The 17,737-nt window shown below is 33.1% G+C and overlaps 1 protein-coding gene across 15 annotated transcripts in view; it reads left to right on the top strand.

The window, feature by feature from the left end:
- Positions 1 to 17,737, top strand: part of LOC118199398 (fat-like cadherin-related tumor suppressor homolog) — a 1,041,672-nt gene that overhangs the window by 941,894 nt on the left and 82,041 nt on the right. For all 15 annotated transcript variants that reach the window (XM_085808597.1, XM_085808606.1, XM_085808602.1 and 12 more), the window contains 5 exons: positions 747 to 886; positions 7,203 to 7,366; positions 7,471 to 7,793; positions 12,016 to 12,684; positions 15,141 to 15,970. In XM_085808597.1, the coding sequence (XP_085664723.1) occupies positions 747 to 886; positions 7,203 to 7,366; positions 7,471 to 7,793; positions 12,016 to 12,684; positions 15,141 to 15,970 (2,126 nt within the window). The remainder of the gene's footprint in view (positions 1 to 746; positions 887 to 7,202; positions 7,367 to 7,470; positions 7,794 to 12,015; positions 12,685 to 15,140; positions 15,971 to 17,737) is intronic.

The raw sequence follows: 17,737 nt of genomic DNA on the forward strand, positions 1-17,737 counted from the left end.
TTCTGAATTTATTTTCGTAAAGCTTTGAACAGAGGTACACAGCCACAGCTATCTAATGCACTCGAAAATTGAACCCTCAGGTCCTAACATAACTTAGATGTCGCCTGGCGCCATCTATCGTGATTTTCTTAAACTGTTGCTGAATAATGAACTGTTAGTGTGAATTGGCTTTTAGAAATTTAAACAGATGGTTTAATGAGAATAAATTAGCAGTGCTTCTGAGTAAATTTATTTTAATGGATAAAGAAGTGGAGCACACTGGCCATTTTTTCTACTAAAATTAAAAATATAGAATAAATTGCATATAAATAACCAAATCACAAATTTAAATGCCAAGAATAATTATTACTGTATTAAAAGGAACTGGATAAATACTTCTAGAATTATTGAATATTCTATTAATAAATAGCAAGTGTATTTCTTAATGCTGATTAAAATACAAAGACAATCCATTTTTTAATTTGATTTTATTTCAAAACATTTCTCCTAAAAGTTGTGTGTATCTTCTTGGCATTTTATTGGCATAAGAGATAATAAAGCAAATATTTGAAAGGCTAAAGAAATGTCAATGATTATGTAGTCTAGAAGCTTACATTAGACATATAAAGTTTTGTGAATTTATTGTGTTCGAATTATTTAAATCTTTTTTCACTTATTCTACATTTTTAATTTTATCAGTTATTTTTTATTGAAGATTCATAATATTTAAAACCTTATAAACTTATTATATTATCTCTTATTTATAGGTGGTAATGTTGGGGACATGTTTATGATTCAGTCAAAAGGCGGTGCTGTGCTACTCGCTCGAAAACTGAAATGGGAAGCTCATCCATTTTATAATCTCAGTATAAGTGTTACAGATGGAGTATACACTGTTTTCAGTTACGTAAGTGGAAAGATTAATTCTTATTTATCTTAAGTAGACAAAACTTTCAGAAGCCTTCCAAATAAATGATTAAATTATAATACAATTAATGAAATTCTACATTTATAATTGATATCTTAAGCTATGTATTGAAAAAAGTGGTAATTTATGTTAATTATATATACGGTGTGTCCGGGGAAAAAGTTTTAAAATGAGCAACATATGTATTCAATATCGAGAGTTTATTGCATTGGGGTTTACGTAGACCCAAAAAGGTTTGCTTGCCAGGATGACTGGCGTAGAGCGCTCGGTTTGGTTTATCTGATAACGGTAAAGCACGCGAGGGCTATCTGCATAAGAGAATGGATTCTTTCGTAGAGGACATTCTAAGAGAAACTGGCTTGTATCCATCTTACACACGGAGAAAATTAGGGAAACGCTGTGCGACCGCTAGCCTATTCACCCTGAATCGAACCCAGGTCTAAACGCCAGTGTTCAGTGATTCTACTTCTTGGCCGCCGGTGGGCCCGACGCAGAGCAGCCTTAACCTCGTGTACATTTCCTTCCGCGGTGAACTGACCCTTTTATATTTGGTTTTATAGCGCCTTAGCCTATTTATATTTCTTTTGGGGAGTTTGAGAAGGAAAGAGTTAATTGAACGCCTGTGGAAAATGTGTTGTGTCTTAGCTTACTTGTCTGAAAGTAACATCAGAACAAGCCCACGAAACTCATCGTGGCAAGGAGAGCAAGATTACATCTGTACGATTTCGCTCAGTTCCCCCCCCCCCCAATTTTGATGGAGTGCACCCCGAGAGGACGAATTCCGAGGGTCTCCCACACTTCATCTCCTACCACCAACATCTCGAGACGACTTTCGGCTTTCCATATGTTTAGAGTGCCCACCCCCGCCGCAAAGACACTATCCATACAAACATGCATGCCTTCTCCAGGATTCGGACCGGAGCCCTTCGGTATCGCAGTGGGCTCCCCTAACCACTATATTGTCTGGGCGGCTTGTTGAAAATGTTGCAGATTTGTGTGTCGGCGGCACGAGGACAGACTGCTCACACTAGTGATCAGGGGACTCGTTTCATAGCATGTCTATCGATATGAAATTAAGGAGGAAAAAAGAATTGTTGTTTGTAAACTTATTCATGTAGTAAAATCCTTACTAACTACGTTGAATCTGTAATCATGTGCCGAATCGTCGATTTTAGAGTCAAATTCTATTTTGCACGGGTATGTTCTCTTTCAATAATGCGAAAGAGTAGGCGAATTGTATGGTGTCATGTTACAGTTACAAGGAAAGAATATTCTTTGTGTTATTTGTTAATTTTGCTGTACTTATTATTATTTCTCAGCATGTTGGAGGCAACTCAAAATTATCTACTGACATTTTACACGTTATCTCGATTACTTAAGAAAGAAAGGGAAAAATACAGAAGAAAGAAGAAGTAGAAAAGAATATTTTTGAGAAAATTTGTATACTAATTATAAAAAATAAAATAAGTATGACAACCGTATGACAAAAATTGACCACGATATTTCATTTAAAAGTTGAGGATCATATTCAGGGGCCGTACACAAATCGAAGGGTGAATTTTTGCATTTTTACCAAACTATAAAATAAAATATTAATTTGGGGAAAAGGTTTCTCTATAAATAGTTTGTGATGAGCGTTTCTATGCAGATAGTCGTGAAATATATATATATCTTATTTACGTCAATGGTAGACATCAGCGTTAACATATGATAGACTCATAACATTATTAACATAAAGTAAAAATTAAAAATATTTCTAGTTTAATGAACTTTTCGTATAATTATTAGGTTATGATTCTAATGCTGTTTATTTAATATGAACCTTATGGACTAAAAAATTTTCATCATCAGATAACATAAAAAGTTCGCCATCTTCGTCTTCTGTTATATCTTCAGACACTCTGAATTATGAAGATGAAATAGAATTGAATTCTGTTTCATCTTCACCATCTTTAAAATGTAAATAATGTTACTCTGATTCGTAAATAAATCATCATCATCATCCGTTCCATCTTTCACCTACACCAAACACCTTTGTTGCAGCACGATTTCTATTTTATTTCGCAGAATGAATGGCTTTGCATTTGAAACCAGCACTGTGTTTCTTTCGTTTCGCGGGAGCCATTTTTACTACTAAAAGTAACACAAAATCAACTGTATTTCATCTAAAGGGGTTACCACATCTAGCGATGGTCCCCGCTAGATGGTATTTTTCTGAGAACCGAGATTCCGGTAACATTGGTTTAAACGGGAGGATTCCTAGAAAAAACAGCTCCGCTGGAAGCGAAGTCCCGCCTAGCTACGGAAACGATGTCCCGGCTATGCAGGATATTTTGAAACTTCGCCGAAAATGTTTCATTTGCAGCTCTGTCCCGGGTAAAGATCAACCAATCAGACGAATGTTCTGTTTCTGAAGGATCATATGATCTCAGTCTGAGCGATAATCGATTACTAATTGACGTTAAAGTCTGTTTAGTAAGTAAAAATGGTAACCTAGGTACGTAGATTTCGTGGAAATATGCGGGTTCTTAGTAATGTCCCTTTCGACGTCCAGTAGACGTCCGTAGAGGAAACATATGATTACAGAAAGATTAAACATCTAACTCCTAATTTCACGAATTCATTCAGGTTGAAAGTGCATTCTTACTGCAAATTATATATCCCTTTTCTCTAAACCCTCAATAGCATTCTTTTGGACATCTGCATTGAATACAATCCTCACTCTTTGCCGGAAAATGTACTCCCTCTAGCATTTAACCCACACATATATATATTGTTCCTCTTATCGCTGGGCAATTCGGTATACCATTGTTAGAACAAATCTTCGAATAAGAGACCCTTAAAAGATAAGAACATTGCACGTGTATCTTTTAGTTTTCTTCGTGAAGAACTGACTGCTCGTTATGCGGCGAATATACCTAAAAATTTTTTAATGTAGCCTGAAATTATAGAAGCGCGTTATACACCGGCGCACATTATAAGCCGGAAAATATGGTATGTATATTTTTCAGTTTCGAAAAAAAAATGTTTTTTCCCCTTGTCTGTAAATGCAAATTTTAGTTAATATATTTTGTTATTTACATATAAAATGCAAGTAAATAAATAAATAATATATCATTCCTCTCATGACATGTTTACCTTTAAATTTTAACCTTTTTAACTTCATTTGTGCTTAGGGAAGAGGATGCTTGCATTTCACGTTTAGAGAATTTTTTCTTTAATCATGCTTTTTCAGTACTGGTCGTAAATAAGAATAAATTTCTTATTTATAATCAACAACTTTTGAACATATACAGTTTATTCTAAAGCGATTCCAACCCACCTTGAATATTAAAAAAATGTCCTTTTCTTTTTTTTTTTTTTTTTTTTTTTTTTTTCCTCATCCCTTCGTTTTCTTATGATATGAAGAGACATGGAAGAATACGCGTAGTTAAGCTTCCCCTTCTCTTCTTTTTAACTTGATGTGAATCGACAGAAGACTGTGATTAATCGGTTGTAAATATTCAGAGAAATGATATGAACATAAGGTCATGTTCGTGCTCTTCTTTCAAATAAAACAATAAAATAGTATCTTCTCTGGAGGAACGTATTGTAAGGGAGGGACGAATAATGGAGCGCATTTGTAGAAAGTTTGAGGATGCTATAGTTACCAACTGCGGGAAAGCATATATCTATACATATATAACTTCTTGGACAGTAAACGAGGCACAATTCCTAGCTCACTGATTGATAAAAAAAAAGAGTTATATCTACGATAAATGCAACACATTTATTGATTCTGAGAAGTGGAATGTATTACCTATATTTGATAAAGAAACGAAGAAGGGATTAGATTTTCATTTCATCGTGAATCGCGTCAAGTGGATTGTGACAAGTGGAAATTATCGAAAGGTGGGGGTATTTTGGGTAATTTAATATTCCAAACTTATATTTTTAATTCAATTGGAAATGAGATTCAAATAGAATTAAGACATAATACATGAAAAAGTGGCTTGAGTTAGTGGAAGTAATGTTATTTTAAGCCCTTGTGGAGGAAAAATTTGATTTCGGTTGCTTGAACTATTTGCACTGAAGATTTCTGAACTTCTGAAGATTCATGATGAGAAAGATAAACTGAAAATTAGTTTCTATATTCTTTTTCTATTTGTCCATATTCTTTTTTATACTAGAAAACCATGCGATTGTTTCAATAACTACTGAATCTTCATTTCCCACCACAAATAATCGGCACTGGTTTTTGATCGGCATTGATTGACTGAATCGGTATTGTTTGCTGGATTGATTGAATCACTGATCGTAATTTTTCTTTTGCTGATCGAATCTAGATATGATATAAGGACAGAGCTTAAACTGCGTCCGAACCCAACGGAGCCCAGCTCCGGTACTTCTCAGATTTTGAGTTAAATCATTTTCTAGGCGGAGCGCACCGAAGCCCTAAATAAAAGGGGCTTCGGCGCTTCTTTTATGTAAGTGAAGCACAAGTACAGCAGACAAATTTTATTTTAATAATAAAAATATGTCTTAAAATCATCTCTAACTGCATGCACGCCTGTTTTTTCCCCGAACACAAACCTTGGACAGAGGCTGAGACCGTTAAGGAAAATAAAACCCACAACCATATGTCAGAGGCTTAGTCTGAATGAAATTGTAATTCCAGCCGGAGCCCCAAATAGGACGAGGTCTATTATTATATTATTTTATTTAATCACTTATAATTAATTTAATAATTTATTACATTTTTATTTACCTCTTTACATTTCTTTCAATTTTAATGATTTTATTACTTGAATAATTAGTTATTTTATTTATTTATTTTTCTTTCTTTCCTGGCAGTCTTCCACAGTGCTCTGGCGTTGCTAATTTTAGAAATTAAGCTCTGTGTAAGGCTAAAACTTTCATGTTTTAATAGGTTTCCTTATAAAAATAAGAAAAAGATTAGCGTGGCTGCAAACAACCCTGCATGTTGCTGTAGTAGAGCGAAGCATCTTCTTAGATGCTTCGCTCAAAGGAGATACATCTAAGGAGATCCATCATAAACTAGATAGAGAAGCCTAATTAGGAAGGCCTAATTAGGCTTCTCTGTCTAGTTTATGATGGATTGCTACCTCCTTCTAATTGTATATTTACCCTTTCCACTTCTTTAAATACGCTACTGGAAATGTTTCTGTCTAAATTTCTGAAAAGGTTGCTCAAATTATTGGACACGTTTTATTTTTTAGTTCATGACAGATAAATCTAACGGGATCTAATTGAGTTGCAATAAACATGCGATTAAATAATAATAAATTCGTTTAAATAGCAATAAAGGCCATACAAAAATGATTTCAAAACAAATAGATTTATTCTCTACCATTGAATATGTACTTCTGTGTCAAAACTGGATTTAGGTATCATTTTAATTGTGTGATTAAGGACAAATTGTGGAACAAATTAAGCTTAGTAATTTTCTGAAAAAAATTTTAACAACGGAAAACAGCAACTAGATTATTCCACCATAAATCTTAGATTTTAAGCGTTGAAATTAATTTATGAATTAAATTCAATGGTTTATTACCATACTGAGTAAGTAATTCTCCTTCTGTTGCATACACATATATTAAATTAATTCTTTTGAAGTGCATTTCCAAACAGAAAATAAAATAGGTTATTTTAATATTATTAATAAAACAGAAATAATTTAGCTCGTAAAAAAAATTATTATCTCACTGTAAGATAAATTTTCAACGTATATACGTATATGAGTCATTGTAGCATTGTACTGGATGTAAGTCAACAAATTGCTGGTGTCGTTTTGCAGAAACAGCAGTTCATAAATTCCACAGTATAGAACATATCTGTGTTACACTAGATTATTCATGGGTCATAGATTTGCTTACACTTGGGCTCAACGTATGCTGAATGTGGTATATATCAGTGGGCTAAAATCATGATGTTAATTCGATGGCATGTTCTTTGATTCAAATTCTGAAAACCAATACTGGTGAAACGTTGCATTATCTTTTTGGAAACAAGTAACTAGTATCGCCAATTAGCGAATAATTAGCATGTATAATAGTTTTTTAAAGTTTGTGATGTATAAATGGGTATGTTTGGTATCTACACTTGTGATCTACAAATTTAGAAAGACGAAGAAAGAAAAAATACATGCTTTCTCTCAACCATTTTTCTTTTTTGTAAGCAAAGCAGAACTTTTGCCACATTTATTAAATATCTAAATTTGTAGTGTGTGCATTCTAAAATATGATACTCATTATTGATCGATGAGAATTTTTACACAACTTTTCATTTCTTTTAGCTTTGCATAAAAGTCATGAGCATTAATAACTATATGCCTGAATTTTTGGAACACACCTATAAGGTTGAAATACCAGAGAACAGCCCTGTAGATACTGAGATTTTGAAGCTTGAGGCTTTTGACAGAGATCAAGACAAACGTTTACTTTATACCATACATAACAGGTAACCAGTTTAGATGATGAATGTTTAAAAAAGTTAGTAGTTTTGCACCCTTCATTTGAAATGTTTTGTTCTCATTTCTTATAATATTTCTGTATGCTTTTCAGTGCCAGTCCTTACAGTATTTCAAAGTTCCGACTTGATTCAAGGACAGGTATACTATCCATTGCCCAGCCTCTGGATCACGAAACAGCCCAACGCCATATTCTTACTGTTGCAGTCATGGATAGTGGAACACCTTCAAAACGTTGTTTCACAAGACTAGAAGTAAATGTTTATGATCACAATGATCATTCGCCTCAGTTCCTAACAAGCATGTTTGAAGGTCAAGTATTCGAGACAGCTGCTATAGGGACTTCAGTTTTACAGGTTATTGCCGTAGACAGAGATAAAGGGAAAAATGCCCAACTTAGCTATTCAGTTGTATCCGGTATGTATCCACCTTTAATTATTATTTAAATACAGGTTTTATTTTTGCTATTGCTCATATGATTCAATAATTTTAAAGGAAAAAAATTATAAATCATATTTAAACGTTTTGTAATCCCGCAGAAATTTTATTATAAGTATTTAGGAAGACGGTGCTACTTTTTTTATATCCTGAATATTTCTTTGTAATTAATGCAGTGCAATAATGTAGAGTTCTCACAAATTTATTTTGGAAACTGTCGTTTTGCATTTTGCTGTAGAAAGAAACACAAATATACATCTGATAATTCTGTAGATGAGTCGAGGATTAGAAGATAGCGTAGATACATAAGATGACGTAGTAAAGAAGAAGAAACTTACAGACGTTGGCGTAGATAAGAAGCCTGAATTTTATTTCTTGATAACTAATAATGAGAGTCCATAATCTCGTTTTTCACATTTACTAAGGATGCGACAAGCACCCCAGAACTTTTCGTAGCATATAACATTTTTTCAGGCAATGGACGACATAGAGAACAGAGCAATGCAACAGCAAATCTTAGCATAGCGAGAGGAAGGTTGGCAAAGTGAGTGCGCATTTCAGCAAAGGATATTTATGGTGTTGGCTTCTATTTTTTTAAATTTTGGACTGCGACTGGACAAGAGCTTACCGCACTGCAGTATTAATAAAATAACATAATGCTGATTAGTTTCCAGATGACGCACTTTAGATTCCCAGAAGGGGACTTAGCCAAATTAAAATGAGGAATGAAAGGACTGTTGCTTAACTAAAGTTAATAGTTTTCTTTAAAATTTTATATCTCACATTCATGCATATAAGTGTGAATATATATATATGTGTGTGTGTGTGTTTGCGTGTGTAATATATAAAATATGAAAGAGAATTACTAACTTTAATTTAGCTACAGCTCTTTCAATTCCTCATTTTAAGTTGGCTATCTTGCGTTATCTGAAAATTAATCTATATTAAGCCATTACGTAAGAATAGCATTGCGGATATTTTTTTATCCAATCTCCGTTCAGAATTTAAACAAAAAAAAAAAAAAAAAAAAAAAACTCTATAAATGCCGCTTTGCTAATAATTGTCTTGCTATCTTCAGCCACGGCTGCTGTTTTTTTGTCGTCATGCATCTCAGGTATCTACGCAGCTATATACGCATAGCATGAAATTCTCTCCTGATATGTATGTATATATATTTTCGTAGGCTATTTCAAAATGGAGAAGCAGATTTTGCTTACTGCTAAATTTTTTTTTTTTCCTTTGTATTATATGGGAAGTCGTGTCCTTTGTATTATATGGGAAACATTAATATTTGTTATGTCAGAAATTTTTTGTGTATACTTCCCATAAGTTATCATGTATTAGAGCAATATGTATTTTGTGCCTCATGACTGAATGATAGTTGTGCAACAATTGAAATGTACTGCTATGAAATTCGAGTCTGAAGTGAACTGGTGCAGGCGGCATCTCTTACAAGGACCTGCGGATAAAAACGCGTCATGTCTAAAGATCGGGGAAACCAATAAAATGATCACTTGCTCATCTTGGATACTTCAACCGGTCAGTAAAATCTGCTTCTCCACGTATGACAAGTGAACCACTTATAGATATGTTAAAAATAGAGCAAAAAATAATATCCTGAAAAAGTAATTAAGTTAGAATTATTAAAAAGAGATTATGAAAATTGGCTGCTTTTTCTGTTATGTCTTTTACTGTCTCGAAAATACTGTTTTATGTGGCATTCATTTTTATGTGTATATGTAACTAATCCTTCAGCAAATTTTACGGTGCTTTTTTTCTGACATTACATAATCCTTTCTATTCGAACTGCTACTGGTACATTAAAGATGCTTTCTTTCTCCTCTTGTCAGGACTTGTATGTCTTTTGACTTGCTTTGGAAATACTTCGTATCCTGAATAGGAACAGGGAGCTTACTAAAGCTATATTCAAGTATGTGTGGAATAGACGACACAAGCAGGAAGGATGTACTGAACCCTTTATTCTCTATTAATTTACAGGTGCTCCCGTACTTCGGGATACAGAGACCAACCACTGTGGTCTGAACGTAAAAATATAAAACTACTAACCAAAACTCTAACTAAAAGCTAACTTTGAATTAGGTTACAAATGGCTAACACTAAGCCTGGCCTTTTTAAAAGGTTACGTAGGTAGTACGCAAACTGCCGAAACTACAATACGTTTTAAATATCAAGAGGACTAAACCTCTGGCCTTAAAGGCGAGCAGAAAATGATTGAAAACTCGTAAGAATGCAGTGACAAGACGGCTCATTTTCCCTCTCTAACTCTTGGCAAAAGGCCACAACTTAAATACTTGGGCAAGTACAATTTGCGTAAACAAGTTAAAGCATTTAATTCTGGCAGGAAGTGGAAAATAAGAAAGATAGTAAAGTTTTAAAATAAAATAAACGTTAGTAAAAATTAAGATCCTTACAATCTAATATATTTTTTAAATTTATTTAAATTATTATTATTTTGCCCCATAAAATTTAAATTCTAAGCATATATATTTCAGAACTTTTCTTATCGTATGCAAAAATGCCTGCTATTTTCTATGAAATAATATATAAAAGATAGAGTAAAACGTTATGCTATTTTAAACTGCATTAAATATTGTGGTTTGTCATTTGCTTCTTAACAGCATCATTATTTGGTTGTAGAGGTAGTCAACATTGAATTCAAATGTTTCTTTTCCCACTCACTTACAATTCTTCAAACACAGCTGGTTAGGTTATTTAAAATTCGGTAAAATTTCTATCCTCGTTTGGGTAGAACGGTAAATGTTCCAATACTCTGTGGTGAATTATGATTATTTCGTATTTAGTTTTTGATATTATGTTATGAAAGTATGGGTTTCCTGTACTAAGATAGCCTGCAGTATAGGAAAATCTGAATCTTGGGAGTTTTCGTCTTGGAAAAGACCGCATTTATTAAATTACAGTCTTCGAAAATGCGTAGAAAGTACTTACTTTGCACTATGATATGAATTACATCTTACTACTAAATACAAGGCCGTTCCTAGCGGAGGCTACAGCGCGTAAAAGTACGCGGGCGGCCAAAATCAAGGGCGGGTGGACTCTTGCAATACTACGCCTAAATATTTTTAATTCATTAAATTCGTTGTAAGTACTTGTCATATGTAAGTACTTTTTATACAATTTGTCATATGTAAGTACTTAGTGAGTATGAAATAAAAATTCAATTAATCATTGAGCATTTTTTTAAAAATTTAATAGGAAAGTACGCAGGCAGCCTAGGAACTTCCCTATCTAAATATGCACTTACATCTTAAATTATGAAAATCTGTTATATTATTTGTGCGAAATATTTTACTGAAAAAGTGTTATGCCTAATTCAACCGGTATTATTAAGGAATATTAAATGATATGAAGAAATCTGTGCATTCTGGATACATGAAAGTTAAAATATTCAAAAATTGAACATAGATTTTGCCAAATTATCTCTTACTGTAATTTTGTTTCGTTCATTCTGTAATATATATATATATATTGTTAGTGGTTATGTTTTGTAAAGGTATGTATGTCTTTAAAAAGATTTCGTAAGATAATTATTTGGCAAATATATTAATGAAAAGAATATTCTGAATCTATGTGTTTAAACATATTTAGCACAGAATGTTGTTATTAACATAAAAACCTAACTCAAAGTCTTCATTATAGCAGTATATCGCCTCCAAGCAGAGTAAAGATGTTAAGTGTATTTCCTAATGATTTTGAAAAACTTGTGAAATAATAAGCACTAAAAGTCCCGAAGGATGTTTTACAAACCAATAATGCATGATAGCTCCTTCTTACCACAAATCTATTGCATCTTGAGGTATTTTTAGACAGAAGTGTTCAGTCTGTGAATTTTGTTATAAAACGATTAATAATGATGGCAGAATAGTGTTCTTGCAAAAGTGTCGTCCATTGAAACTGGATGTTTTTCAGTGTTAGTTTTGTAACTAAAATCATCGGCAGTATGGACCCATTCCGATTTTTTTCATTTCACCGTATTGCGTGTTGTCTGTATTTGTAAAATTTTCATTTCTCCATAAAACGCGGATAATAATTTGTTACTTATTCAATAACTGCTTCTAGTTACATATACCACTTTCCACATTTGAGATCGTTATTTAACTTATCTTAACTATATCTTATTATCTTAACTTATCTTATCATGCCTTTTTTATTATTATTTTAGGAAATGTTGGTGGAGCCTTTGCAATTCATCCAACTCTTGGCATCATTCAAGTTGCACAAAATTTAGATCGAAATTCAATGTCAGAGTACTTTCTTAGTGTCAGAGCAACGGATAATGGTGATGCACCTCTGAATGGAAGTGTGAATGTTCATATCATCATTACAATTGCTGATAATGCTCCTCCAAAATTCGAGAAGTCGGCGTACGTTGTAGAATTGTTTGAAAATGGTAGGAATGAAATAAAAGTTGTTGGGGTGTCAGCAACTTGTAGATCATCTGTTTATTATGAAATTGTTGCAGGAAATGTGGATGATCACTTTACAATAAATCCTACGTCTGGTGTTATTCATACTACCAAATCACTTGACTATGAGACGAATGTGTTTTACAATTTGACTGTGCGGGCCACAAATATGGTTGGAACAAATGCAGAGACCATGGTTCTTGTTCACGTACTTGACCGTAATGATAACCATCCCTATTTCTTAGAAGCTGAAATGATCGGCCTTGTTAGTGAAGCGATGGATGCGGACAGTATAGTGCTCAATGAATCCAATTTGCCTTTAGTAGTAGCTGCCGTAGACAAAGATTCCGAACTCAATGCAGTTTTGTTTTATAAAATAGTAGAAAAGTCAGCTAATTTATACTTTAGAATCGATTCAAGTACTGGTAAGTTAAATTGGCCATATTCCAAAATTTCAGATTTAACTCCAGAATTTCTCTTAAATGCTTAGATATATTGTTTGAAGTAGTAATAATATTTGTGTATTTTATATGGGAAATTTACAGTCAAATTTTCTTTGAAATGTGAATGATTTTGTTATACATTTTATATGATTTGTCACGTTAATTCCTAATCTGTTTTGGTCCAAATAATAATAGTTGCCTTTTTTGTAATTTTGGATTTTACTTATTATGCTTGGAAGAATTCTGTGTTCGTATAATACTATTTTAATAATTGCTAAATTCATAGTTACTGGGCCAAAATCCTTTATACATTTTTCCTTTTCAGAATGCAGTCTTAATGATTTATTTCAACTATTTAACTTTTTTTATCTATTTTCATTACAATCAGTATTAACAAATCAGATAGTGCATAATTTGTTTCTTCTTTGTCAATAGTGTTTTAAGTTCTAATATAAAATTTCAGCATCATTATAATCATATTCATTCTTTAGATCAATGATTTCCGACCGTTTTCTGGTTGACGACACACTTTGCTGAACTCTTTGAAACACAGTGGTTTTGATTTTGAATTATTATGTAATTACAATTAAGAATACTGTGTTAAACACACTTCTTAATGTTAAGTTCTGCGCTTGATATGTTCTGCATAGTTTACCAGTCTGTAGTGTTAGAGTTGACTATCCGTAGATTCTCTCAAAGATGTATTAATCATTTTCTTTATTTAAATTTCACTGTACAGGTCTCAGAGATATGAGCATCACGTTTCATCCAGAGACTTTTTTTTTAATACCAGCGGAATACTACATATATCACTATTCTTATCATTTTCAATGAAAATATTGAGCAGATTTAATAGAGAGATAATTACTAATCATTACTATGAAAAGCTGATTAAGTTAGAACTGATCATGTGTTTAAAATATATAATTGATTTTTGTATTTGAAATGGGCTTTCAAAATATATGATTTTTAAAGACATAATTATATTAGCTGCATGCATAATCTTTTCACTACATCAATAAAAAGATGCAAATACTGATTGTTCAAATATTTGATGCTGAAATCAGAAATCGATTGTAAAACGTGTGCTTAAACTCTACGATACATTTCGTGAAGCTTCCCTATGCATCAACTAGGGAGCACTATTTTAGAATAACTTAATATCTATATTTTTTAAGTAAAAGAAGGCATAGTTGTTATGGAACTGTTATTTCATAATTCACTATCGCTTTGTTTAATACCAACATGGCTTCATTTTACTTGGCAACATATTAATGCATTTTTTGGGCGTTAAATCCTTGTTTAATATTTCGAAAATGAAAAAAAAAAAAAAAAAGGATACTTACGTATTAGCGCAACCACCTTGCCTCAATTTAGCTATGTTTTAAAGAAAAATAATAATGACTATTAATTAAAACAATTATTTGCTACGTACGTACATACATATATTACATTTTAATTACGTTTTTATCTGGAATATAAATTAATAAAAACACTTACAAGCAAATTTTGGTTTCTTTTATCCTGGCAGAATTTCCGTGGCGATAACTTTAAGAACACATTCAAAGCAGCTGCTCTTTTTTAGCCATTTTGTAGCAAAATTCTATATTCTGGCAGATATTTTACCGCACTTTCTTCTATAGCAGGCAACTCTCACAAGCGCATATTTTAAAACTCTGTTTAAAGCACAAGAAATCACAAATTGTTTATAAAAACCATTGGACTTAGAATACAGGGGAAATAAGGCATATGAAAATGGCGATGTTGCTTTTTAAAACTAAAGAATCTTGCGCCAAATTTGGCGCATTTTGAAAATTTGGCGACTTTTGCTATAGTGGTTGCTCTAATACTTAAGTGGCTCACCAGCGGCCGAGCAGTAAAATCGCTGAACACTGGTAGTTCGGTCCGAGGTTCGAATCCCGCAAACGGGCTGGCTGCATGGGCGTTTTCGTGGTTTTCCCCATGTGTAACGTGTATACGAGCCAGTTTCCCTTAGAAAGTCCTCCACGAAGGCATCCCTCCTCTTAGGCAGATAGCCCTCGAGGCTTTGCCATAATCACACACACAAACACACACTAATACTTAAGTACCTAAAAAACATTAAATGTTAAACTAAATGCTTCATAGCGGAACTAACCAATTTATTCTGGAAATTTTACACATATTTCCCGCAATAGTTGACTTTTTTGCATTTTTTCTTGATAAATTAAATAGCATTTAGGATCAATAGCAGATATTTTATTTGGGAAATGAATCTTTCATTCATTTATGTTTTATCTGAATATTGTATATGATAGTTTTACGTATTGATATTTTTAACCGGTATATTTTTAGTTTATATGCATACTTATCCAACTCTTTTATGTATATTTATTCATGTTCATAATGTGAAAAGTTATTTATGTAGTAAATACGTAATGGTTTTATACTATTTACAGGTGCAATCAGCACATCACAAGTTTTAGACCACGAAAAGTTTTCCAACTATACTTTCACTGTACAGGTGACTGATATGGGGAAACCACGACTTAGTGCTGTAGTTCCAGCAACTGTAACTATATTTATAACTGATATCAATGACTGCCCTCCTCAGTTTGAACATCCATCATATGCAGCTACTCTGTTATTACCTACACATCAAGGAGTTGTTATTACTTCTGTGAAAGCAACAGATCCTGATACTGTAGCTAGTACCTCTATCAAATACAATATTGTTTCTGGAAATTTTGGTGAAAAATTCGCTATTGATGAAGATAGCGGTGAAATTATTGTTCGAAATCCTGAAGATATGAATGAGGAGTATCAGCTTGTTGTGTCTGCAAGTGACAGCGAATATGAAGCTAGTTCTAAAGTATCGATTAAAGTTAAAGAGTCTCGAGCAGGCTCTTTGCGATTCAGCAAATCTAAATATACAGCTAAAGTGGAAGAAAATTCCAATAAAATTATAACAGTAGCTGTCATATCAGTTATAGGTACAGCCCTCAATGAACATTTAACTTTTAAAATCTTAAATCCTTCTGAAATGTTTGAAATTGGAACGACTTCTGGCGTAGTTAGAACTAAAGGCATTCCTTTTGACAGAGAACAGCAGAATTTCTATACACTCGTTGTAGAAGTAAAAAGTGAGATAACTTCCCCTCCTCAAACAGCCCATATTTTAGTTGAAGTCACTGTCACAGATGTTAATGATAACCCACCCATTTTTGTGAATTTACCATATTATTCAGTGGTTCCTATGGAAGCACAGCAAGGATACATCGTTCGAAAGGTAATCATATTTATGATTTTATTGCATATGTAGAAGTTTTTGTATCATTATTATAAATTTCGGAAATTACATAAAATTCAAAAACACTTAATTGTCTGTTGTGATTAATGGAATCAAATTAAGAATATATTTTAACCTGCAGGAAGAAATGAAATTTTTCTTATCTTCTTCATTTGTCGGAAAACTTAATTAATCCCTTGCTCTCGAGGCCTTTTTCGCTGCTGCGAACCAGCAACTCGAGACAATTTTCCTCATATCTGGTGAATTTCTTTCGGCTAACTTAAAATGATTTCACACGCAATTTAAAGAAATCTAATGGTTCTTTTATATGTCTGAAGATACTTGCGGTCCTGTAGCTCCGGATACAAACGGTATTCTTTGCTTTATTTCTTCGGATTCTATGCACGTTATCCACTTTGAATTGTCCCTTCCGCTGAATCACTGTCGCTTCCATAAAAATCACTATATATTACCCTCATTTTTCGCCTTCTTACACCTCTTACTTCATCGCTATCTTCATTAATACTTTTTTCTTCTTTGTCCTCAAGGAATTTATGCATAGACGTAATTCGTTCTTCATCAGGGAAGAATTTAATTTATCTTCACTTAAACTGATTCCTTCATCGTTTTTCATGCTTACTGGGCTTCGTAACTTTGAAAACAATGTTCCAGTTGGCCACGTCTATCGAGTTCGAACTAATGTCGAAGACTAATATATAAAAATAAATCTAAAAAAAGTATTTAAACATTTGCAGCTGTTTTATATGTATGTATTGTTAAATACATCATGCAGTGATATTCCCCAAACCGAACCTAAATAAACATTGTTACCTCTCAAGTTATCGCATCAAGCCGAGTAGTGATCGACTCGCATCAAATCAGGTGGTGACCTAGTGTCGCCTCTCGAGTGCAAAAAGGTTACTGTTTGCTTTTAATTAAATTATTTGATGGAATATTTTCCTTCCCACGTCTATTTTTTAAATTAATTTTATAGTATTTAGTTTCAGATGCTTGATATGTATGCATTTAATACTTAGCTTAGTGCCACTGTTATTAAAAATATGTGAGTAAATCTCCTTTCCCCAAAGTGCCACTGTAAGGTATTTCTCCCGCCTTCTTAGCATGCCTTCGTGGTGTAGTGGTCAGCACGCTCGACGCGTATTCGAGAGGTCCGTGGTTAGAGTCCCGGCGAGGACATTGCTCATTTTTCATCTCTCCTGCTTTCAAAAAATACCTAATGTCTCTACATCACATGTTTCTTAATTTTTCAAAATTCCATTCCATTCTTAATATAATAAGCGGTCTTAATAGAATTACATTTAGTTTCAATGCTGAGCGTACCGAAAAAAATGCTTTTTAAATAATTAACTGAATATTTATTATAGAGTAATGTAAATTCGGTTGAATCCGAAATCATCAGTATTTTTTACCTTTTTGTTGTATACTGCAGATGAGGACCCAATCAACTACATCCTTCTTCTGGAAAAAAGCATGTTTAGTGGCTTAGTCGCAATAATCATACGGTCAGTAATGAAAAATTAAAAGGCGTTAATTTCAGCATATAAAAATGATTAGATGTAAATCAAACCTAAGCTGAAGACCTGTTTTTGCTATAAGTTAGAGTTTCTTCTAAAGCGTTAGAAGGTATTTTTTCTCTCCTTTCCGCATGCCTTCGTGGTGTAACTGGAAGCATACTCAGATGGTCTCTGCGAAACTGTCCGATACATATACTTCCCGAGTAATTTTTTTCGGTTATATCTTCTTCTG

This window comes from Stegodyphus dumicola, chromosome X1 (genome assembly GCF_044657685.1).
Source record: "Stegodyphus dumicola isolate Sdum_Otavi_A_Nest chromosome X1, ASM4465768v1".
NCBI classification, from domain to species: Eukaryota; Metazoa; Arthropoda; class Arachnida; order Araneae; family Eresidae; genus Stegodyphus; species Stegodyphus dumicola.